The 24563-nt window shown below is 54.2% G+C and overlaps 1 protein-coding gene across 1 annotated transcript in view; it reads right to left on the bottom strand.

The window, feature by feature from the left end:
• Positions 1 to 698: 698 nt before the first annotated feature.
• Positions 699 to 24563, bottom strand: part of SLC6A17 (solute carrier family 6 member 17) — a 52033-nt gene continuing 28168 nt past the window's right edge. The window contains exons 7-12 of the mRNA XM_039251136.1: positions 9912 to 10153; positions 9444 to 9636; positions 7452 to 7644; positions 6793 to 6952; positions 5033 to 5195; positions 699 to 4540 (exon numbers count right to left, since the gene is read on the bottom strand). Coding sequence (XP_039107067.1) covers positions 4172 to 4540; positions 5033 to 5195; positions 6793 to 6952; positions 7452 to 7644; positions 9444 to 9636; positions 9912 to 10153 — 1320 coding nt within the window. The 3' untranslated portion in view covers positions 699 to 4171. The remainder of the gene's footprint in view (positions 4541 to 5032; positions 5196 to 6792; positions 6953 to 7451; positions 7645 to 9443; positions 9637 to 9911; positions 10154 to 24563) is intronic.

Below are 24563 nucleotides of genomic sequence, written 5' to 3' on the forward strand. Positions count from 1 at the left end.
TTTTCCTGCCATCTGGTGGCTATTTGTGGAATGACACTCTTCTAAGGAGAAGGAAATGGAGGGTTGCTTGGGGGACCTTGGCTGTGTGTGCAGATCAGGCAGCAGCATTTCAGACTGGAGTGGGGTGCGGTGCGGGGGCCTTTACCTTCCACTGAAGTCTGCAAAAGATCCGAATTTAGAGCGTGGCTTGCTTCCCGGGACCCCTCAAGCCCCTTGCCATCCCTCTCCTTGCTCCCAGCCCCCAGTTCTTCCCTGAGGTGAGTTTCCACCCAGTCCACCCCTGCTGAGCAACAGGCATCTGCCTTCCTGGCACGAAGGAAGGGCAGGAATTTCCCACAAGACCCCATAAATGGACAGCAAACACCGTCCTCACGTCACCAGGGCCTGATTCTCCTCACCTGGGGAAACCCAGAACACAAATCATCTCCCTCAGAGAGCGGTTCCCATGAGATTCGATGTGTGGAGTACCCGGAGCCAGTAAGTCTGCCACAGGCACGTGTGTTGTCCAACACCCAGGACAATGCTTAGCGTGCATCCCTCCTCGTCCTCCCCAAAGTCCTCTGGCAGCCAGCACCCACAAGCCCCCAGCTGTCCTCTCTGACCCACCCTGTCCAAGCCTCTCCCCAGAGCTTCTGCTGGCCTCTGAGGCTCCCCCGCCCCTCTTCCTGAGCCTGGGCCGGTCAGAAAGGCAAGAGGGGTTTGGTAAGAACAGACACTTTATTGCACACCATGGCTGGGGGGAGGAGAAAGGAAGGAGGGGGTCTGGGGGTGACGACGCCTCGTCCCCTCCCCTGGGCTGAGCGGTCTTGACCCAGGGCGCTGGCCGGTCACGGGGCACATGGACTTGAATTGTTCTGAACTTTGCCAGAACCAAAAGGCATGGCTGCTGTGGGCCCTCCTTCCCCAGCCGCAGTCGCTAGGCTCCAGTGAGGGGCAGCAGGCCCTCGGTTTCAGGGCCTAGCCGACGCTCACGCAGGGGTCAGGTGTGTTCCAACATGTTGTCTCTTCTCTCTTCCACGGTGGGAGTACTGGGGGGGGGGGGGCAGGGGGCGTAGCTGTGAGGAAGGGCAGGAGGGCAGCTCCCACCCCCTGCTGAGGGCCTGGCAGGACCACCCAGCTTGCGGCCCCCAACGGGGGCGGGGCCGCTGCTAACTCAGGAGGCTTCTCCTGGCACTAGGAACGAGGACGTCCCCTCAGGTTCATTGCTGGAGGGCCAAGCCCACCTCGCTGACAACGACTAGTATGTCAGTATGTCCCTCCTGTCCCGCCCCCCTCCCCAACTCGGGCTTCCTGCCCCTCAGCGCGGAGGGCTCCCTGAGCAAGAAGCTGGTGATCGGGGCTGGAAGACAGGCAGGAGCAGGGAAGGGGTGGGGTGGGGTGGGGGGCTCTTTCAGGCCCCCCCCTCCTCCCGCCCTGCCCTGAGTCCGCTGTCTCCTGCGGGCACTGCGTGAACAGCACCAAAGCCAGTAAGGGACGTGGCCCCTGTACGGGGATGTGGGGGCCCCTCCTGCTCCTCCAGGAAATCTGGGGCGGGATCTTACTTGGTCAGATGCCACACCCCTTCGTGACTCCCACCCAGGCCTTGCCTGCTCCCAGCCCCCACTGAGGCGTGAGGAGTGCGTGTCAGAAGCACAGGGGAAGGGAAGCGGGTCCTTTCTGAGCACTCTCAGGACGTCTCAAGGACAGACAGGGGACAGCGGCGCCCCCTTGGGATCTCCCCGTCTAAAGAAACCCAGCGCTTTCCCTCAGAATAAAGAGCTTGTCACTCCAGGGGGAACAGCGAGAAGGTAGCTAGAAGATAAATTTGGGGGCTGCCCCCCACCCCCTCGCCCCTCCTTCCCCGTTTCTGGCAAGCCCAGGGGTAGAAGGCGATGAGTCACCAGCAAGAAACACCTGCCTTTCCCCACAGCACCCTGGCCTGAGGCTGACAGGGCTGAGGGGAGGAGGCAGGGAGGGGGCAGGGAGGGGCGGGGCGGTCTTCAGGGACGCGGCGGACACTGGGCGTCACGGATCACCTACACACACCCACACCCACGTATGCGCACGCACCGCACACATACACGCACGCACGCGCACTCGCCAAGCTCCAGGCCTCCCGTCTAACCCAGCAGAGCCACAGCCGGGTCGGCCCGGCCCGCGGCAAGAGGCTACCGGCACTGCCCAGCCCGCGAGAACCAAGCAGACGGCCCAGCTCGGCCGCCCTGATGCAGGCTGGCAGGCTGGGGCCTGGCCCAGCCACACGCTACAAAATTAAAAATATATCAAATATACAATGAAAATAGATCTGTACAGCACTGAGGATGAAAATAGTCCACCAGCCACAGTATAATATTGGGTTTGTCATTTAACAGCATTTACACCCACATGTACAGATTGAATATACAATAGAAATAGAATATATAGAAGAGTATATATAGTAGAGTGCCTCTCCTGGGGCCTTGCTTTTCCTGTTGCTAAGTCTGCCGGGATTAGGCATGGGGCCAGGGAGGAGGTGTTCGGTGAGGTGCCCGAGGCGGGATGTTGTGCCCCAAAAGCTCATATCTTCAGGGACATGTGGGTCTCCTTCCTCCCTCATACTGAGAAAGGACAGGTATGGTCAGAGGGCCAGAAATGGGAGCGGATGGGGAGGGGGGGAGGGACGAGGAAGGGAAATGGCAAGGTGGGAAGATGGACCCCCAGGGAAGCTGGGGAGGGAGCCAGGGGTCTAGAGGATGAAGGAGGGAACCCTGGGCGTAGTCTGCCCCTCCCGGTGCTGTGAACACGAGAGTGATCCAGGACCTAGCACTGTGGCCCACTGCTCAGCTCTCAAACATGGAGCTCGGCCATCCCAGCCAGCCTGCCTGCCAGCCTTCCATCCACGCCCATGCATCCACACTACCATCCTTCAGCCAGTCTGTCCGGCGCTCTGCAGACATTCTCTAGTTCGGCTCCGGGCCTCCCAGCCTGCACTCCAAGGGCAGCCCTCTTCCGGGGGAGGCCTGAGGTAAGGGTAGGTGGGGATGCTGGGGGACCTGGGCCCCAGGACAGAGACCCGACCCTTCCCCTGGGCCGCACCGGTGTCCGTAGCACTGCCCGTGGCAGCTCGGGGAAGGTTCCGGAGATATTCGCACACAATGGACACACAGTGCTGGCTGTGCTTGAACAAGGGAGTGAGTGGCAGCCCAAAGGGGCAGTGAAATTAGCCGTCTTTCCCCAGGGATGAGGTTTCCTGGGTACGAGTCCCTGAACTCTAGGGACCCCCATTCCAGGGGGAGAAGCTGCCGCTAGTGAGAAAGTTGGGCCCCGGGTGAGAGAGGGAGTGTGCTTCGCGTGTGTGCTCCAAACCATCTGAATTGTGCTGTGAACCGTCAAGTGTGCTCTGGAAACCTCTCTGTGTACTGTCCCCTCCTCTCCAGAGGAAAGAGGCACAGGCCACCACTCTGGGGACAGAGAGGGCAGGCTAAGCCCTCGTGGAAGTGGGGAAGGGTTCCGGGCAGTCATCAGCCTCCAGGCAGGACACAGGACACACGCTGCCCCAGGCAGGGTGGAGAATGTGGAAGATTCCACCTAGAGCCCAGGCTGAGGGACCCCCATGCCCAGCCCCCCTTCCACCGCCACTGCTGAGGCTTACGCTCAAGCCAGAGAGCAACATCTGCCTCACAAAACAGAACCTGGGGACTTCTACGAGATTCCATCCCAAGTCTGAGCCCCGAGTCCCGACACAATAGTCCTGTCCCCAACCTTAAATCCATCAGCCTCTGGGTTGCCCCACACCCCATCCTACCCGACCTGGTGCCTCTCGCCACCACCTGGAAATACAGAGGCATGCCCAGGACCTAAGAACGACAGGTGCCAGGTTACAGGGAGGGAGGGAGGGGGAGCAGCCCCTCCAGTGGCCACTTGCAGTCTCCCCTGTGCTGGGTATTAGGACTTCTGGATTGTTCTTGTTAATCAGCTGCGATTTGGTGAGTGGATCTCAGGAGGTTAGATGGGTTGGGAGCCTGCACTGGGGACAGAGTTTCACCTGGCCCCTGCTCAGGTCTAGGGAGAAGTCGGCTGGGACTGGGGAGGGGGGTGAGGGAGGGCACACGCCCTCTCCTTGGGCAGAGGGCCTGACCCAGAAAGCGAGGCCAGGCCGGGACGAGAGGGCTGGATGGATGTGGGGGGAGAGGTGGGCGGGGTGGGGCGGTGGTCACAGCTCCGACTCAGGGGTGCTGGCCAGGAGGTAGCTGCTCCCGTAGCGTCCATTGGGGTTGCCGCTGGTCTCCAGGGGCGACGTGCTGCCGGGCCCCAGGTAGGAGCGGTGAGTGGGCATGGGGGAGGGCGCCTCGCTGGGCACCTTGCTGAGGATGAAGCGGGTCTCATCGTTCTCCTCCAGGTTGGAGATGTCTTTCATCATGCGGCCCTTCTTGTAGGACACGGAGAGGGTGTTGGAGCCGTCAGAGAGCAGGTGGAAGTGTCGCAGGATGAACACCACGGGGATGGGCAAGGTGGCCACGACGATGAGGATGATCAGGAGCGCCATGGCCCAGTTAGGGAAGTACAGGTAGCGCTCCGCAGCCTAGGGGCAGATGGGGGTGAGGGCTGCTGCCCGATGCTGCAACCACCTCACCCTCCCAGGACCTCCAGGCCTGTCTCCTCCCGCCCTCTCCCATCCCCACCCGCCATCCTGGCCAGGCACCAGCAGCGATGGAGGGCATCAGGGTTGCTACCCGAGTCAGCTGGTGGTTAAGGGCCTGAGCTCCCCTGGGTCTCAGTTTCTACATCTGGAAAATGGATGGGTAATTCTGCTCCACACACATGGACAGAGAACATGGGTTAGAAAGACTGGACAAGTGCATCAAACTTTCTGACCCCCGGTCTCCCCATGCGTGCTATAGGGGTAATGCCGCCTCTCTCTTTGGGCTGTTGTAAAGATTACAGATCGGGTGTGCAAAGGCCCTGGGAGGGCCTGGCACACAGCAGCTCTCCTATAAGGGTTTATCTCTAGTGCCTGTTGCATGAAAGGCCTGGGGAGATGCCAGGGACCCTGGAGTTTCAGGTCCCCCCTCACCTCCTCCTTGATCCAGGCGCTGTACCCGGGGGGTGTGACCCCCAGCTGGATGATGCTCGCCGTGGTGAGCACGGCCATGCACAGAGGAGACACGAACTTCCACATGTAGAAATAGAAGCGATAGGGCCGGAAGCCCAGCATCTCCGTCAGCTCCTGCATGAACCTGCCGGGGGCACAGAGGGCCCAGATTGGCACCCCCGCTGCACCTGCGCATTCCCCCACAACCACCTCCTCCAGGAAGCCTTTCCTGACTAGTCCCTCCCTCCCAGGCATTTCACATTCCATTCTGCACAGTCAGTGCCCCCAGTTTATTATTCGGTGGTCCAGCTGGCCTCTGGGCAGGCTCTGGTGCCCTCTGCTAACCTCCCCTGAGTTCCTAACGTCACCCCCCCATCCGGGGATGTGTTGCTGTTCGCGGGACATGCCTGGGCAGGCGCAGGCACCAGAGGACTCCCGTGTGCTCCCATGCACCCAGCCCTGCTCACACGGCTCTGACTCTACACGCCCCCTGCTGGAAAAGAGGTGAAGTGCATGTCTAGTGTCCAGAGGCCCGGTCTTGGGGCCTTCTAACCACTGGGTGGGTGCATGGAATTACAATAGCCGGCAGGCTGTGTACATGAATGTCATAAAAAAATCATTTCTACTTCAATAACACCTAACTGAAATCTTGCATTTCCTCCTACTGCAAATGCAAGCAACCACAGTGGAATTAGCAGTACCCAAGACTGTCACCAAATCATTACATCGCAGATACCTTCCTCTCACACTACAGCTGAAACCGCCTAATAACATCATTTGTATTCACGCTATTTCACAGTCACCACCACAGCCAAAGCTTGTAACTTAGTGCAGCAAAAATAAACTATGTGTACATTACTGCATCCGACTTTCAACAGTACTTTCCCATTTTTCAACTGAATTCATTTCCTATACCTTACGTATTTTATCTTGTCCACTTAAACATAAGACTCTGAGAAGGGTTACAGGGGCTTCACCCGACTGCAGAAGCCACCTCCCCCAGCCCTGGCCCACGGGGCTCTTCCTGTCTTACCCAGTGTCCCCGCCTGCCCCCTTGTGGGAAGAAGACGGCTGTCGCAGGGCCATCAGAGCGCCTGATTCCAAGACCAGGTCCAGACATCAGGGGAGGCCCTTGGCCTTGCAGAGACTGGGAAGGCCCCGTCCTGGGGCTTCCCGGGCTCACAGGTTTGTTAAATGAGGAATGAGGCAGGGGCTGGGGGTGGGGGGCTGACTGACTGTGTCTCTGCCCTTGGCTCAGGCCGCTCCTTCGTTACTGCTGAATTTCCTTACTCCACGCCACCGCCAGGCCCCAAACCGCACCTCATCTCACACCCCCATGTTGATCACCTCAACACTGGATCAGGCTGCTGAAGGCCTAGAGTTTTTCAAGAAGAGGGGCCCCTTGGACACCCACTAAGTGCTTAACAAGCTTACCAGAACTCTGAAGAGCTGGTGTTCAGGTGAGGGGCTATGGGAATTTAGGGCAGTTTACAGTGATGCCAGGACCTGAAGCCATGAGACCCACGCCCTCAGCCTGGCTTCTGCCTCTTACCAGCCAAGTGGCCTTGGATAGTCATGTCCTCTCTCGAGTCCCAGATCTCTAAGGGCCCTCTGAGCTCTGACAGGCTGGCTGTGATGTCCTGTCCCACTCAGAAGCAGCCCTGGAAACACGGCACTCTCCGGGGGCATGTAACAGGACAGACCCCTCCTCCTGTCGCAGCCCCTCCCCATGTCCCCCTTACTTCTTGGTCCCGTAGATCCAGGCCACGGCAATGTTCTCAAGGATGACGATGAGAGTGAGCGGCAGGGTGGCAGAGTAGTCGTCGAACATGGTGACAAAGTAGTTTCCGGAGCGCTGGACGAACAACAGCCCCACGAAGAATGCAAAGACACAGCAGCCCACTGCAGAGAGCCGGGAGGCCGGTGTGGGGGCGCAGGTGAAGGGTGGGTGGGGCCGGTGGGGGGGCTTGGGGCCCTGCCTTCCCTCCCCGCCTCCCTGCGGGCCTTCAGGGGGAGGGATCCAGATGCTGATGTTCCGAGCTCCCACTCTGTTAGGAGAGGAGCAGCCCAGGGCTAGGAGTGGTAGAGATGGAGCTGAGTGCAAGGCTAGCATGGAGGGCGCCCCCCGGCCCCCGCAGGAGGACTCGACAGGCCCTCAGGGAAGGGAGACACGACCCAAGAAAGAGGCCATCCCCCAGCTCAGGTTTGTCACAGCTTCCCAAACAGCCTTCTCCTGGCTCTTGAGTGCTCTCCTCCGGGTGGCAAGCCAGGCCCCCGCGGCAGCCCAGTGCGGGCCGCCGGGGAGCCCTCTCAGTAGGGAGTCTTTCCAGAGTCAGAGGCACAACCTCATGCTGGTCCTTGAGGGCAGCCACAAGGCCAGGGGGCCACCAGGAGGCGTTACCTGTGAACATCTCCTTGGGCACCTTGAAGGTGTCGATGATAGGTGTGGTGATGCCAGCCATGGTCCCAATCATGCTGCCCAGACCCAGGTTGATGAGCATCAGGAAGAACATGACAGACCAGAACGGGGAGGCCGGGAAGTGCGTCATGGCCTCAGTGAAGGCGATGAAGGCCAGCCCTGTGCCCTGCACAGACTGGGGGTAGGGTGGAGGGTGAGGGCTCAGTGGGGCCCACACCATGTCTAGGAGCCCCTTGCTTCCTTATCTCTGCCCCTGGAGCTTTAAGAATAACGATTCCCTCTTTGACAGAATCCCTGCCCTCACTTAAATGCTCTTGTCTTTGGCCAGGAGGTCTTAAGGTTGAGTGAGCATCAGAATCCCCCCTACCCCAGGGAGTAAGGTACCAATTCGGGAAGTTCAGCTGTGGGATCCGGAAGCTACACGCTGTATAGGGACGCCAGGTGATTGAGATGAAGACACTCACGTTTAGAAATATGCCCAGCCTGAGACCCTCTTCTGCTAAGAACTTTTCCCTGATGGCTCCAGCCACAGCTATGGGGGCTCCAGTTCTGAGCTCCGGACTTCAAGGTAGTGGGCTTAGCCTCAAATGCCGAATGGAACCACTTTGGAGCATTTAAAACACCAACGCCTGAGTATTCCCCCTGGAAACAATCATCTGACTGATCTGGGGGTAAAAGCTGGCTGTGTGGCTTTTATTGAGCCCCCAGGGTACTCTGATGAGTAGCCAAGGTAGACAGCCACTGCATTAATGCCTGGGCCCCTGCTCATGGGCAAGTGACCACACCCTGTCCACTGACATCACTGCCATGCTGTCCTGTAGGGACCTGTGATTGTGGGGAAACACCTCCCCCACTGTGTGTGTAATTCTTGTCATTTGGGTGTTATAGGCGTCCAATTGTATAAGAAAAAAATGGCTAAAATCCTGGTTGTATTCAGAGGACCGGGCCATGCCCATGAGGATGGGGCAGGGTCTCATGGAGGGGGGAGGTCCTTCATACTGCCAGTCTCCTGGGGCAGAAATCAGGGCAGGGGTCCCCAGACTGGATCCTCTGCTCTCGATCATGGGACAAGAGGCAGGGGGTACAGGACTCGGCTCCCTTGGCATAGTACGGGGCCAGTAGCATGCAGCTGACTTAACATCAGGACAATGACAGCTCACCTTCCCTAGTTTCACGAAGACGGGCAGAGCTGGCCTAGGCTGAAAGGAGCTGGCTCTGCCCCACGGAAACCTTGGCACAAGTTGGGTCCCAAGAACCTGGGGGCATGTCTCTCTCCTGTCACCCCTACTAACAGAACAGTCAATTTGAAAGTTTCCAGCTGTGCAAATGGGAATAGAAGCAAGGTGTCCAAACTTGGGCCTGAGCATTGATGAGGGAGCGGTAGCCCCCTGCTCTGCCCCAGGGACTAAGTTTCCCTGCGGCAGTGAGTGGGGACAGCCGGGTAGGGGAACAGAAGCATAGAGGAATGGCTCAGAGCATGGGGACTTGAACCCCGGCTCCCTTGCTAGCTGTGAGACCTTGAGCGAGCACCCAAGTTACAGGCTACACAGCTGCAAAATCGGGGACCATATTAACACTCAACTCCTAGCACCGCCGTGAGGGCCCAAGGGACCAGAAGGGCTTCTTTTTTGTGAGCCGCATACAAAGCACTGTTGCAAGTGCACCGCTTATGACCATGACCCAAGCACAGGAAACCCGTGCAATGCATCCGAAAGCCACTGTGCACGATTCCTGTGAGTTCGGGGATGGGTGTGCATGCCTTGCCTCCTCGTCGAGACAACGTACTTCAGGGCAGGGGTTTGGCTGATCCTTTTCCTCTCTCTCTCCCTGGACACATTGTAGGTCCTGGCTCATCAAGCGAGTGAATGAGTCCCTGGCGGCTTTTTGAGGCCTGACACTTCTGGCCAGTCTCTGGGTCCCATGCTCCCCCATATGCCTCCGTGCCCACCCCAGGAAGGGCAGCCTGCCTCACACCTTGTCCAGCTCGTCCTCCAGGAGACAGGGGTCAAGGCCCAGGGCTGAGAAGCGGTCCTCCTTCACGGCCATGATGACTTTGTACATTTCCGTGTAGTCCTTGGCCGTCAGGTGTGAGAAGTTGACATGGGGAGGGATGAGGTCCCGGCTCAGGACGTTGCTGTGGAGGTACCCCAGGATTTTCTCGGCATTCCTGCAGCACAGAAAGGGATAAAGGCAGGTAAAAAGGCAGGTAAAAAAGTCACGGTCCTGGAGGCACCTCCCAGAGACCAGGCAGGGCTCTCCCACAGGCCATCGACAGAGATATCTCTGAACCCGTCCCTGGGATTGGGGCCAGGGACGGACAGAGCTCCTCTGATCTCCAGCCATCAGCCCGGGAGGACGGGGGCTCTCCATCCAGAGCCCACCTGCCCAGCGGGGATGAAGTGGGCGGGGAGAGGAAAGGACAGCAGCAGCGATGTCACCTACTCGACCACACACTTCTCGTTCATGATGTTGGCCTTGAAGCCCAGCACGGCAAACACCACGAGGGTGGCCAGCACCGAGGTGAAGAAGTTAATGAAGGACACCAGCGCAGCATCGAAATGACAGTTGTTATCTTGCTTGTTGTAGCTGGAGAAGGCGATGACGCCCCCGAAGCCCAGCCCCAGGGCGAAGAAGACCTGGGTGGCTGCCTCCCGCCACACCTGCGGGTCCAGCATCTTGTCCAGCTGTGGGGGGAGGACGAGAGACACACAGATGATGGTTTTATTCACGCACAGTAGAGTTCCCACCTCAGCCCCTTCCTTGGCCTCACCGGAGTTCAGAGGCCACGTGGCATGGTGGGAAAGCTGTGGCTGTGTGACCTTGGGCATTCCCCTAACCCCTCTGAGCTTCAGCTCCCTAAGTGTGCAGCACAGATAACAAGAGCACTAACTTTAGAGGATTGTTGTGAGGCTTAAGTAAGATAAAATAAATGCTGTGTGCTTACACAGTAACTTCTCAGTTCATTTGAACTGTCATCTTTGCTTACCATGGAGCTATTATACTGAGGAATATCTTCAGGGCCATTAGGTATGATGCGTGGTGCATAGCTCTAGGGAGGGCCATTCACTCGGACTAGAGTGTGAATGGTGCCTCTTAGAGTTGAGCAGTGTACAACCTGCACAACAGCACTAGAGAACTGAGAACATCAATATTTCCCTGATACCTTCTCCACTTCAAACCATGAAAAAGGACACCAGCTCCTCCCTCCTGCCCACCTGATCTCCCTTTCCCAAGAAAAAAATAAGGGCCCAATGTTCATTCTTATACTTTTACATGTTCTAGGTCACAGAAAGACCCTTCCCCCCTCCCACCCAACCAACTTGAAGCACAGAAACCCAGATACTTCCTAGAGAGGGGAAACCCCCTTCCTGACCCTCCATCTGCCCTGAGACCTGATGGAACCCTGAACCACAACAGCCTGTAGAGGGCATGGGGCAATTCCCAAAGTGCTTTTCATATCCATCTTCCTTTTACTGTTTGCTCCTCAAGACAAGGACCATAGCTGGGAACCAGCACGGGGCTATAGAGTTAGACAGACCCAGGCCTAAGCCTGACTCCCATCTGTAAATAGCTGAGAAGGCTTAGGAAAGTGACAGTGCCTGTTTTATGAGCCTCGGTTTTCTCATCTGAACAATGGGAACAGTAATAGAGTATCCCTCCCACAGTGGTTGTGAGGATCAGATGTGCAGCAACAAGGAACGCCTGGTAAATAAATAGCAAGTTAATCTTGACAAAGTGCCTCTGACTTGGTCGGGAGAGGGTTTTTTGGGGTTTTTTTGGTTTTTTTGTTTGTTTTGATGAGGGGCAGGAATTACTGTTCACATTTTGAAAGAGTAAATGGACACCCCATGGCGAAAATTACTTGCTCTGAGTTACTCGAGTACAGATGCTCGGATACTGGCCCCTGACAGCCTCCTAGCTCCCCTCAGACCATACCTTCCGGCACCTGTGCTGCTGAGGTCGACCCAAGTGACCGAGGAGGCAAGGAGGTTCTAGAGGGTTTGCTATCCCTGCAGGCACAAGCCCGATCTGGTCCTGTCCCGGCCACCCCTCGCTGTGTGCCTGTGGCTAAGTCCATTCCCTGTGTGCACACTGAGGCATTGGACTTGAAGGTCCACCCAGCACTACCTTACAGCCCTGACGCCCAGGATAGAGGCCCATCCGCCCTCCACCTGGGCAGCTCCCTAGGCTGAGCGGACCACCTGGCTCACTCCACTGGCTGAGAAGAGGCTGGCAAGCTCGGAGGGCTGGGGGAGGGACCCCAGGCTTGCCCCAGCCTCACCCCAGGCTGAGGAGGAAGAGGAGGACAACGGGAGTAGAGGCCTCGGGGTCCGTGTACACAGAGAGCCTGGCCGGCGAGTATGTGCGCTCTAGGGGAGAGGCCCCCACCTCGCACAAAGTAAAGTCATCTTTGGTCCACCAAGAAAGCCCAGAACCCAGACTTTAAGGGGCTAACAGTACCCGACTTCCATAAGGTGACACCGTCCCCAACCCCTCCCTGTCTCTGCACACTCAATGGTACTGCTTTGCGGCCTCCCTGTGAATATGGCAATGCAGTCACTCTTCCTTCAAACATGGAACACCTACTGGGGGCCAGGCTGGGCTAGGTGTGGGTAGCCATAGACAGTAAGAGAGTAAGAGCAGGCAAGGTCCCAGCTCCTGTGGAGCTGACATTCTAATTGTCAAATGAGCCCCCAAAAGATGGTAAGTTGCAAATGTGACAAAAGCTGTGAAGGCCAGGACCCTCTGCTGGGGTTGGGGGTGGAAGGGACTGAGTCAGTCAGAAGGCCAGGGACAGCTTCCCCCAAAGGGATCCTTGAATGGACATCTGAGAGGTAGACAGTAAGGCTAAGAGGGGAGGGAATAGCATTCTGGCAGAGGAACAGTGTATGCATGTGCAGAGGCCCCAGGCAAGGCAGGACAGAGGAGGGTGTGTGAACCACAAGAGGCCAGGCTGCCTGAAGCAGCAAGGATGAAGTGGGAGAAGTACAGGTGAGGAGGGGGTGGGGGGGGTGCAGAGGAGTCAGATGGAAGGTCTTAGAGGGATCCTAAGAAAGCACTTAATCCGGGAAACCCTCTAAGGGGCGTGGAGGAGGATGGAAGTGATCAGACATGCATTTCTAACAGAAACCAGAGCCAATGAGGCAGCCTGGCTAGGAAGTGCCTGTGGGGTCCAGGCAGGGTACTGATGGCTTTGCCCAGGGTCAGGGTGGAGCGATTTCAGCAGGAAAAACCAAGCGACCTTCGACATGGACCGGAGATGGGGGGCAGGGTGCTGCAGAGCCCGATGCCAAGATGGCAGCCATGCTTCTGTCCTGTGCACCTGAGGGGGCGGAGATGGGCACCGAGGAAAAGGGGCAGGTCATGATGGGGTTGTAAGAGTGCAGATCAAGACATCAGCTGTAGAAATGTTGACTTTAATGTGTCTTTACGATATCCAAGAGGAGATGTAGAGCGGGCAGGTAGACAAGTGAGTCTGGGGTCCAGAGAAGAGAGGCTGAGCCAGAGATACAACTCGTGAGGGGCAGGTGTGCGGGAAGGAACTGAAGGTGTCACCGGGGGAGGGAGAGGAAGCAAGCCAGGGGCCGGAGCAACATGTCCAAGTTCAATGTAGCAAAGCGGGAAGGACAGGAGGTGCAGCAGCCCAGACGGGAGGAAGCCCAAGAGAGGGCTGTCTCCGGAGGTCACAGCCTGACTGGAGGAGGGACCCAGGCTACTGAGAGAAATGTGCTATGGTGAGCAGGTCATGGGTGGGCTCGGTCGGAGCTGCTCAGGAAGCGACGCGGCCAGAGTCAAGTAGAAGCCAGGACAAATGAGAAGCAGAGGGGAAGACATGAAGGCAAAGCAGATAATCGACTCCCGGGAGAAGCTAGCCTTGGAACGGAAGGAGAAAGATGGCAGTTCAGGCCATCAACGAAGTGCTGAATTTTTGTTATCTTGTTTTTGTTTTTTTTTTAATTTAAATTTTGATTTTTAAGAGAGAGAGAGAACGTGAGTGGGGGACGGGCAGAGAGAGAGGGGGAGACACAGAATCCAAAGCAGGCTCTGAGCTGTCAGCACAGGGCCCAACGTCTTGGTGGCTCTGTTCACCCTGTAAAGCAGAAGGCCAACTCGTGTGAAGTCAGCACGTTCAGACAGGTGGAAGGGGGTTAAAACGGTCACAGCAGAGCACGGAGAAACGGAGGAGGGCTATCCCCCATCGTTTCCGGTCCACTGTGTTTGAAATGTCATCTTTACGAAAAGTAGGACAGGCTCACGTTTCCTTTATCTACGAGGCCATATTGGTTTTGGAACCCTGGCTCTTGCCCCTAACTTTATTTTAGAAAGGTAACATGAGGCATATGCCACATAATTACATAATCCCCCCAGCGGGGTCTGGGGCAGCACCCTGTAATCAAGCACATTGGTATTTCTGCAGCGGAATATGAAAATTCACACCAAGTGAATCAATAGAGACTATAAATAGTCTCACATCTGTTCAGGTCATTTTGTCGCCAAGTGAGTTCCGGGAGAAAGAAAAAAACAACTTTTTTCAGGGCTATTTGGATGTTGGCATTGCAAATAAGGAAACAGAGGCCTATATGGAAATTTGAAGATTATTTTAAAACAGAACAAAATAATCACTGTCCCACTGGGAAAGGACTTTTGCACCTCCCCTCTCCTAGGTGGGTTTTTACATGATCCTCCCAGAAAGTTCTAGAAGTGGGTGGAGGGATTACTAACGCCTGGAAGGAACGCTTGCATTCACTGATGCTCACAAGTGGTCAGTCATGACAATTCTACCAACAGCTGGAACCTGGCCACCTCCCTCAGGCTAGAGACCTAGACACAATGGCTGGGCTCTGGGAGGTCTGGTGAGTTCCAACCAGGAAGAAGCACAAGATTTTGTAAGAGAGGGTAGATTGAGATGGACACAGCCCTGGCCATCCCCCTCGCGTGGTGAAAAATCTTCGATGGTTCCCCACTTGTCTGCTGGAAAATCTTTTCCCACTCTTTGTTCCTATCTCCAAATACTGCGAACTTCCTCTTCCAAAGCCCTGCAGTCTCATACCTCTGGGCTTCGCCCAGGCTGTTCCCTCTGCCTGGAATTCCATTCCTCCTATTCACATCCTGGCGAAACTCTTATTTCTTTCTTAAAACCCAGCATAAATATCACCTCTTTGAAGCTTTTCCTGATGCCTCTGGCAGAGCTAGTCACAGCCCTTGAGCTCCTACTGCTCCGGGCAACACCTGCGTCCCAGGCTGATAAGTCTGCCTTCTGTTCAACACTTTCTTAGGGGTGGAGCCCATCTCCTGTCCATCTTTGTGTAAGCAGTGTCTGGCACGTGGGAGAGAAGGAAAGACTTGGGGGCAAGAGAGAAAGAGATGGACAAGGTTGCTTCCTCAAGGTGAACTGCGCGGGAAGGACCAGCCAGGCGCTCCGAATCTGTACTGGTCTTTCTGTGCTAGGCTGCAGCCTTCTAGGACAAGAAGATCCTCAGGGCTTTAAACCTCTACTTCCTCAAACGTGGCTCTTTCAATGCTGGCCTCCTTTCCTTTTCTTCTCTCTTGTTTTTCTTCTCCCCCACCCCCACCCCGCCCTCCTCCCTTCTTTCCCTCTTCCTCCTCCTCTTCTTCTTCTGGCGATTATTTCATTTTCCATCTATATCGGTCATTACTAAAGCTTTTGCGAAAGGGTCTGGACCATCTGTGAGATTCAAACACATGTCATTGGCAGGAGTTTCATCACCCTCTAAATCTAAAAATGGGTACGTTCTTAGGCCCAGCCACTTTCAGGGCCACGTTCCATACACGGAGGCAGCCACATCCTAGGGAGGCCACCACAGTCCCGGTCTGCACCATCAGAGCTGGGCCCTGTCACTTGGGCTCTCCAAGGACAATGTCTTCTATGCAATGATTTGCGATGGGAACAAGAACGTTCTGTTTATATTTTTCAGACTGTATCTATTTGCTGTTCTTTTCTCAGTTTTAAAAACTGGGGCACATTGATTGTAAACTGCACAAAAAAGTAGAGAAGATAACATAATGGGCCCCCATGTACCCATCGCTCAATTCTAATAATTACCAACATATGGCCAATCTCACCTCCTCTTGTCCTGTTCCCCATCCCTAGATTATTCTGAAGAAAATTGGTGGCCCCAAATCTGCTACTAATGAGGCCCCAGGAAAGAATGTGTGCCAGAGCTTGACCTCTGAGGAGACAAGCGCCCTATGTGAGCAGCCCCTGGGCACCCGTCCAGCCTGCAGCTGGGAAGGGCCCTCTTGCTGGAGATGCCAGATGCCCAGTGTTCACCTGGGGGTAAAGTGAGTCAGGCACCTTCAGGACTGAAAGCCTGAATTTATTTCTTTTTCTTTTTTTTAACGTTTTATTTATTTCTGAGAGAGAGAGACAGCATGAGCAGGGGAGGGTCAGAGAGAGAGGGAGACACAGAATCTGAAACAGGCTCCAGGCTCTGAGCTGTCAGCACAGAGCCCAACGCGGGGCTCGAACCCACGAACCGTGAGATCATGACCTGAGCCGCCCAGGCGCCCCTGAAAGCCTGAATTTAAAGGGGCTCTATCAGGGTTCCCGGGGTGCTGGTGCATAATTTCAACAAGGTCCTGATCATGGTGCCTACAGAGGATGAACCCATGGCCAGCCCTCAGGAAGCCCCAGGTCCTTGCCAAGCATCAGGATGTGACTGCAAGAGGAGAGGTGGGAAATGGGCCCTCCCCACGAAAAGACAAGACTCGTACCGTTCTGGGGGTGCCTACCCTGAAGCGCAGCAAGAGCTTCCTGCCATTTCCTCCGCACAAGGGCTGAGTCACTTCCTCACACGGAGAATGAGGTGTTTCACGCATTTGACTCAGCGGACAGAGATGCTTTGGGAATCCACCAGCAGCTCCGGAGCGCCCGGCCTGAACTGGTGCGTGACCGGAGCCCACACGCCCTTGCTTCTCAGCCCTGCGGGGCACCTGCTGGTGCAGGAGCGGCCGGGACTGCGAGACACCAGATGGCACTGGAGCGCCGGGTTCCCAGCACCCAAGAACAGTGTCACCTTCACGAGGGAGAGAATAATAATCGCTAAGGCTTACCAGGCTCCTTCTGTACCCCGGGAGCAGCTCCCCTGTGCTCTCCCTTGACAAGGCTGTCAGGAAGCTACCATGGTTTGCCCATCTTGCAGCCGGGAGAAAGGAATGAGTTCTCCAGGGATCTTGCCCTCTGACCACTGAGTGATGAGCCAGGATCCAAACTGGACCGTCTGGCTCCAGCGCCCACCCAAGGCTGGCCTGCCCTGGCCATCCTGCCCAGAAGCCCGCCTCTACGTGTGGGGGTCAAGGAGATCTGCCACTGACCTCTGCCTCCCGGGACCCCGGCTCTCTAAGGGTTAACACATACCCTTGACCCTGGGGCCAGTCTGGCTCACTGGTGAAGACTGCTGTGTGTCTAGACCCCAGACGTGGTGAAGCGAGAGGCAGATGCCCTAAGCTGCATGTAGCTCAAGCTGTGCCGGGGCTCCGTCCCAGAAGACTGCGTGCTTTCATCTCAATGGATGGCACACAGTTTGAAATTCAAGAGGCACTAAGGGACACTGTAAGGGACACTTTACCCACCCCACACCAGACACTCAGCTCCTATTCACTAGACGTCACCATGATATCTGCTTCTTGCGTGCCCTTCCAGTGGTATTGTATGTGTGTATCAGTGACACACACACATACCGCAACATATACATCTGCCTGTGTGTATTCTTGCCCCCAGTTGTGAGGCTTCCTCGTCGTGCTGAGTTGGGAACCCACAGAGTTCTGGGGCTCCTGGCAAGCTGCTCCTCCAGCCCCTGCCTCTTCTCAGCCTTGTTCCCACGTCTGTCCAAGGGACCGCTGGGCCTGCCTGGTGCCTCGGTCCCAGGGCCCCGGTTACCTTGGCTGCTGCAAGGTTCCCACGACTCCTGGGCTGTCCTTCATCTGGACTTTATCTCAGGATGTCTGGGTCCATCCGCTGCTCTGACTCAAGCTCTGCCCCTCGCTAACTGCCTGCACCCTGCCACCAGGCCCCTGGAACTTACAATTTGCCATCCCCCAACCGCCCACCTCCACAAGCCTTCCCTGGATGTTCCCCATGCCTTCCTGCTCCGACTCGGTGGTTCTCCAGCCTGGCTGCACATCAGAATCACCGGGAGCTTTCAAGAGCTACTACTACCTGGATACCATGTCTGGGAATCAGTCAGCTGGCTGGGGTCTGGTTGGTCAAGGGTGGGCCTGATCCGGAGGCTTCCCATGCGGCCCTCTGGAGTAAAGGCTGCCTTCTTACATGCCCACGCTGCCACCGGGCCTGGAGGCCAACAGCGTACTTCCTGCTCCTCCAGGTCATCGCCACTATTTTAAGTACACTCTCTCTGTCCAGCTCCACAGCTATGATGATTCTGGGTCCCGTCAGCTCCTCCCTTCCACTGATCTTGTCTTTCACCCCACTCCTAGGGTCATACCAGAGACTCTGTCATATCTAAGAGCAGTGCTCCAACTAGGACCTCAAAGCCAAGGACCTGAACCCCAAAGCACCTTATCTTTCCAGCTCACTCCTTGTAGTATCTTGACTCCAGAAATTCTTCACCCGTACTGGGCCCTATCTGCATTTCACCCCCATCCTGTTTGTAGCCTAACTTCCTTTCTTAATTGACTTAGTCAATGGTCCATCATTTGGTGACTCCCTGGCTACCCTCTCGACTCCCCTGCTGCCTCTCCCCATGGTCATCCCTTGTTATCACCTCCTGACCCTGGTGAAGCCCAGCCAACCCTCTCCCGACTCTGGGCCTGCCCCCAGGCAGCGAAGCGTAGCTGGAGAAATCACACAAGGTGTGCCCTGGGACCTCAGATGAATTATTTAACCTCTCTGTGCATCAGTACTCCCCCCGCCCTGTGCAAAATGGCTAACGCCTGCCTGAGGGTTATTATGAGCTTAAATGAGCGAACGGACGCAAGGTGCATGTACCACTGCCTGGCACGTAGGAAGCACCATGCGCTGTAAAACACATGATTGTTCAATATCCCCCCAACTGGGGGAAGTAGCGTGCTTTCAGAGGCCTTAAACTAGGAGACACTGTCCAGCTTGGAACCGGAGGAGCGTCCACCGCACACCCGTGTGCCCGCTGACCACCAGCGTGCCCTCCATGCCGCACCCCCCCCACCCCCGTCTTCTGCACGGCCACCTCACACTCGCTCCTCCTTAGGCGTCCACCATGCTCCACCATTCGGACTCTCAACTGCTGCCCTTGCTTCCTCCTTCACAGAAGAAAATGACACAATGGGAAGGAAGCTCCCGTAATGAGGAGCTCCTCTCCACAGCTTCTCGGCTGTAAGCATCTGTGCCCACCCGCTGGCCCTTGCCCCCGGTTCCTCCTGGATGAGACCAGCTGCTCCGCGTGGGCGCAGGGTCCCACCTCTCCTGCTCACAGAGGGACTCTGGTGAGCCAAAAGCATCCATTTCCCATCCACGCTGAGGGTGCCAGCGTGCCTCAGTAGGTTGCGTATGGCTTCTGCTCGGGTCATGATCTCACGGTTTGCAAGCCTTAAGTTCCAACCCCTGCCTAGAGCTCTCTGCTGTCAGCACAGAGCCCGCTTCAGATCCTCTCTCTTTCTCAAAAGTAAACATTTTAAAAAGTGTAAAATTGAGTGATATTTAGCATATCTCAGGGTTGTGCTCCCATTGCCACAATTTCAGAACTTTGTCATGGCCCTGAAAAGAAAGCCCATCCATTTCCCCTCAGCCTCCTCACCAAGCTAGCCCTAAGCACCACTAATCTGCTTCCGTCTCTACAGCTTTGCCTATGCTGGACATTTCACGCAAATAGAATCACACAATACGTGGTCTTTGGTGACTGTTCGGGGGTCAGCACCTGTCAGTACTTCATTCCTCTTTACGACCTAGTAAGATCCCATCGTACAAACACCACTCTCGATTTTTCCATCCATCAGTTGATGGGCATCTGAGTTCATCCGCTTGTTGGCTCTTGGGAAGAATGCCGCTATGAACATTTGTGTACAAGATTTTGGGTGAACGTGTTTTTAGCTCCCTCGGGAATGTGCCTGGGAGCAGGGTTGCTGAGTCATATGCGAACTCTGTCTAACCTTTGGAGGAACTGCCAGGCTGTCTCCCAAAGCGGTTGCACCAGTGTAGGATGGATTTTTGTTATCATAGTACCAAGCTCTGAAATAACACCCTCGACCCCATGGGTATCTCCAGTTTCCACCCATTTCTCACTTCTCTGATCTTCTTTTATAGTGAAACTCCTGGGTTTGCACCCGGGGGGCTCAGCTGGTTGAGCATCTGACTCTTGGTTTTGGCTCAGGTCATGATCTCACTTTTTGTGAGACTGAGCCCCGCATCAGGCTCTGTGCTGACAGCAAGGAGCCTGCTTGGGATTCTCTCTCTTTCTCTCTCTGCCTCTCCCCCACTGGCACTCACTCTCTTTCTCCTCCCACCCCCTCAAAATAAATTAAGAAATTAACTTTAAAAAAAGCATGTACAACAAAACTCCTGAAAGCAGTGGTCTCTCGTGTCCAATTCCTCACGTCCCATTTTCCCTTGAACCCACACTATCAGACTTTATCCCTGGCACTCAACCAGAACAGCTCTTGTCTAACTCACCAGGGACCCTTCTGTTGCTAAGTGCACTGCTCATTTCTCAGTCCTCATCGCCTGACCTCAGCAACTTTGGACTTGGCAGATCATTCCCTCCTTAAAGCAGTTTCTCTGCTTTGCCTCTGGGATTGATGTATCCATGTCTCCCTCCCCTCCTCCTCCTCCTCTTCCTCTTCCTCATCTTCCTTCTCCTCCCGCATTGGCTACCCTTTCCTCAAGCTCTAAATTCTGGGCCCTGGTGCTCACTGCTCAGTCCTCTGCTCAGTGTTCACTCCCCAGGTGACTATCACTAGTCCACAGCTTTAAATTCTCAGATTCCCAAGCTTATATCTCCACTTGGATATCAAGTAGACATTTTAGACCTGCCGTGTCCACAACAGTAGTCTTGATGTTCCCACCAAACCTGCTCCCCATCACCGTTTGCCCTCATCTCCATAAATGTCAGCGCCGCGCTTCTGGTTGCTCAGGCAAAAGACCTTGGAGGCATCCCCTAACTGACCATTCTCTTTCTCTCACCCCTCACATCCAATCCAACAACAGATCTTGTGACCCTACTTCCTAAATATGTCCTCAATCTGATCACTTCTCATCACTCCTATTGCCATCACCTGGGCTCAAGTCACAGTCTCCTCTCACCTGGATGAATTCTAGCACTTGGATGGATTCACCTGGAAGGAGCCTTCTGGCAGGTCATCCCATTCCACCCTTGCTCTCTCAGATCATCTACGGCAGCCAGAGGGATCCTTCGAAGATGGAAGTTAGATCATGTTGTTCTTTCACTCAGAACCTCCAATGGCTCCCACTTCACCAAGAGTAGACACTGAAGACCTACCTGGTTCATAAGACACTCATGATCGGGCTCCCCACTGCCCCCTTACCACATGTCCTACCTCTCTCCCCTCCCATTCTGGACTCACTAGCCTCCTTGAATTGGATGCCAACCATATCCAATCTCAAGGCCTTTTCATTTGTTGTTCTCTCCAGAATGGGATGTGCTACTTCCAGATGTCCACACAGCCTGCTTCCCACCTCTCCTATTCACTCAAAAACCACTTTCTCAGGGAGGCCTTCCTTGAACACTATCTGAAGCAACCCCTCTCCTGGTGTCCCTACTCCTCCTTTCTCTGCTTTATTTTTCTCCTTAGCAACAGCACCCAACAACTCCTTAATCTTCTATTGTCTTATTATTCCCATGAGGGCCTGGAGGTTTGTCAGTTTGGTTCACTGTTGGATCCCAGGACCCACAACAGAATCCAGAACCTAAAAGGCATTCAGTGAACCTTTGCTGAATGAAGCGATAAATGAAAGGTGGCCATTTGGATGGTTTTCCATCTTTTGCCACTAAACCATATACTGTAATGACCAATATTATGCACAGGTCATTTTGCTTGTGAGGGACTATATCTCTAGGACAAAAAACTGGAAATGGAATTTCTGGCTCAAAGGACATGAACAGTTATCATTTTGAGAAACATTTTCCAAAAAGTTGTGGTGGTGAGGAAGTCTACCAGAATCTACTACTCTGTGCTGAGCAAGTCACATGGTACATTGCGTGGCACGCCATGCTGACTTGGGATTTTCCCTGAATGGAAAGAAAGTAATCAGGAGAGACGCTGTGCATCAACATGAATTACTGTCCCATCAAAACTGCTAGAGGGTCAGCATGGTATCCTGGCCACATTGCATTTGCCACACATTCAGTCACTGCTTGAGGGCATGGGCTGAAAGTCCAGATCCTATGGCTTAGATCCTTTTTTTTTTTTTCTTATGTCTTTATTTTATTTTGAGAGACAGAGAGCGAACAGGGAAGGGGCAGAGAGAGAGGGAGACACAGAATCTGAAGCAGGCTCCAGGCTCTGAGCTGTCAGCACAGAGCCCAACGCGGGGCTCAAACCCACAAACTGTGAGATCATGACCTGAGCCGAAGTCAGACGCTTAACCAACTGAGCCACCCAGGCGTCCCTGCTTGGATCCTTTTTGGTACTGGAAGACTTTAGAAGAGGACTTTCAGCATATCCACGGAGAGCCTATGCTTTTTTAGGCGGATTATGAGATGCCCTGGCTGAAAAGCATCTTGGACTCTGCCATGGCTACCAAATGGCATGACCCCTGGAGATGTCATTCACATTGTGGTCACTCTAAATGGAGCAATGCACAGCCTGGGAAGCTGTGTGCAATGACCCCAGCATTCTATAGCACTGCTCTAGGTCAAGGACTTGAAATGGTTCCAGGGTTCCCCATCTCATCGATCCTATGCTGGTACAGTCACAGCTCTGCAACAGTGGTCTTCCATGTATGGACAGTCGAATAACTGTCCACCCTCACCCAGCCACCATTACTGGCCTTACCTGCAGCACAGGCTGTCAAGGAGATCCCTGATGGATGAGTTTGGCCTTTGAGGCCCTTGGGTCTCCCCTTCCCCGTTCAACAAACACATCCATCCAAGGTCAAAGGCAGGAGCTGCCCCAAAGAACTGCTCAGTGAGCAAGATCGCAAGATGAGCCCAGAGGCTCTATCCAGACTGAAAGTCACACGAGCAAGATGGGCCAAGCACCACACCTGCTGGGTCTTGGAAACCTAGTTCCTCCAGGTTACTTTATTTTCTTTTTCTTTTTTTTTTTTTTAAATTTTTAAAAATATTTTTATTTATTTCTAGGAGAGAGAGAGAGACAGCGTGAGCAGGGGAGGGTCAGAGACAGAGGGAGATACAGACTCTGAAACAGGCTCCAGGCTCTGAGCTGGCAGTCAGCACAGAGCCCGACGCGGGGCTCGAACTCACAAACCATGAGATCATGACCTAAGCGAAAGTCGGACGCTTAACTGACTAAGCCACCCAGGCGCCCCTCCTCCAGGTTACTTTAAACTTCACTTCGTGGAGGCTCTGGCCCCTATAAATGCTAACATGACAGCACACAGTTTCCTGAACATCCAGGTAATGGTTTTGGAGAGGAATGTCCTCTTGTTCAAAGTACACATCAAACGTCTTACATCTATCTGATTGGCGGAAATTGAAGTCTAACAAACGTGGAGCAACAGAGACTGCCCTATACAACTGGTGGGGGTGTCGACCATTGCCACCACTTTGTTGTGTATTTTTTTTGTTTATTCATTTTTGAGAGGCAGAGAAAGACAGAGCATGAGCAGGGGAAGGACAGAGAGAGAGAGAAAGGGAAAGAGGGAGACACAGAATCTGAAACAGGCTCCAGGCTGAGCTGTCAGCACAGAGCTCGATGCAATGCTCGAATCCACGAACCGTGAGATCAAGACGTGAGCTGCAGTCAGACGCTCAACCGACTGAGCCACCAAGGCGCCCTGTTGCTACCACTTTGGAGAGCACTTTGGCCACCACCTAGTAAAACTGAAGGTATGCACATCCTTTGGGATGGTAATTCTACTCCTGAACACGGAAGCCCTTAAAAAAAAAAAAAAAAAAAAACTGTGCACGGAAGGCCTGTGTGATAATGTTACTGTAGCATTACTAGCAAGAGTGAAATCTGGCAACAATGTAAGTGACCATGAACTAGAGAATGAACTAATAAAGTTTTGTGCAACGGTGGCATCCTATCCACCAGGGAAGATGGACGCACTAGAGCTACAAAAGCACTATATATAAATCTCAAATAACAGTACAGAACAAAAATAAAAGCTGAAGCAAGTCACAGGAAGTTGCATATAATATGATGCCACTTACGTAAAGTTGAAAAGTATGCACAAATGCTACATGTCATTTATGCACACACAGATATGTATTACGAGTTAAAAAAAATCTTTTAGGAGAATAAACCCTGAGTTCAGGATTATGCTTATCTTTAGGGGAGGAAAGAAACAGAATCAGGTGAGTCTGTACAGGCACTTTTTATGTGTAATTTTGATCTCTTAAGAATGTTTATTAGAGTATTATATATGTGTGATTACTTGACTGAAGTATTTCATAATTAAAAAGATGTTTTAGGGGCGCCTGGGTGGCTCAGTTTGTTAAGCATCCGACTCTTGATTTTGGCTCAAATCATGATCTTGCGGGTCATGAGTTCGAGACCCCCATCAGCCCAGAGCCTACCTGGGATTCTATCTCTCTCTCTCTCTACCCCTCGCCTGCTTGCTCTCTATCCCTCTCTCAAAAAAAAAAAAAAAAAAACTAAAAAAATATATATATATATTCTAAAGAGCATCTGAATCAAACGGGGAGTGGTACCGTGTGTGCTGGGACCAGAAGCCAACCGCCGAATCTGTTCCATATTGGGCTCTCTCAACTGGATGCCACCAAGGGGCCCATCCGGAGACCTGTGTGAATCTCCCCATTAATGACACCTCCAGAGTATACAGTTTCCTCATAAGGCCCGGTAATGTATAACTAAAAGACTCAAGTGAAAACGTTAGACCGATCATCATTCTAGAAATACAGTTGAAACAATTCATACAAACTGTTGGCTTTCTTCTCATAGCCATCCCTTGCCCTCCCCAAAGGAACCAGGTTC

This window comes from Hyaena hyaena, unplaced genomic scaffold (assembly GCF_003009895.1).
Source record: "Hyaena hyaena isolate Hyena2069 unplaced genomic scaffold, ASM300989v1 scaffold_390, whole genome shotgun sequence".
NCBI classification, from domain to species: domain Eukaryota; kingdom Metazoa; phylum Chordata; class Mammalia; order Carnivora; family Hyaenidae; genus Hyaena; species Hyaena hyaena.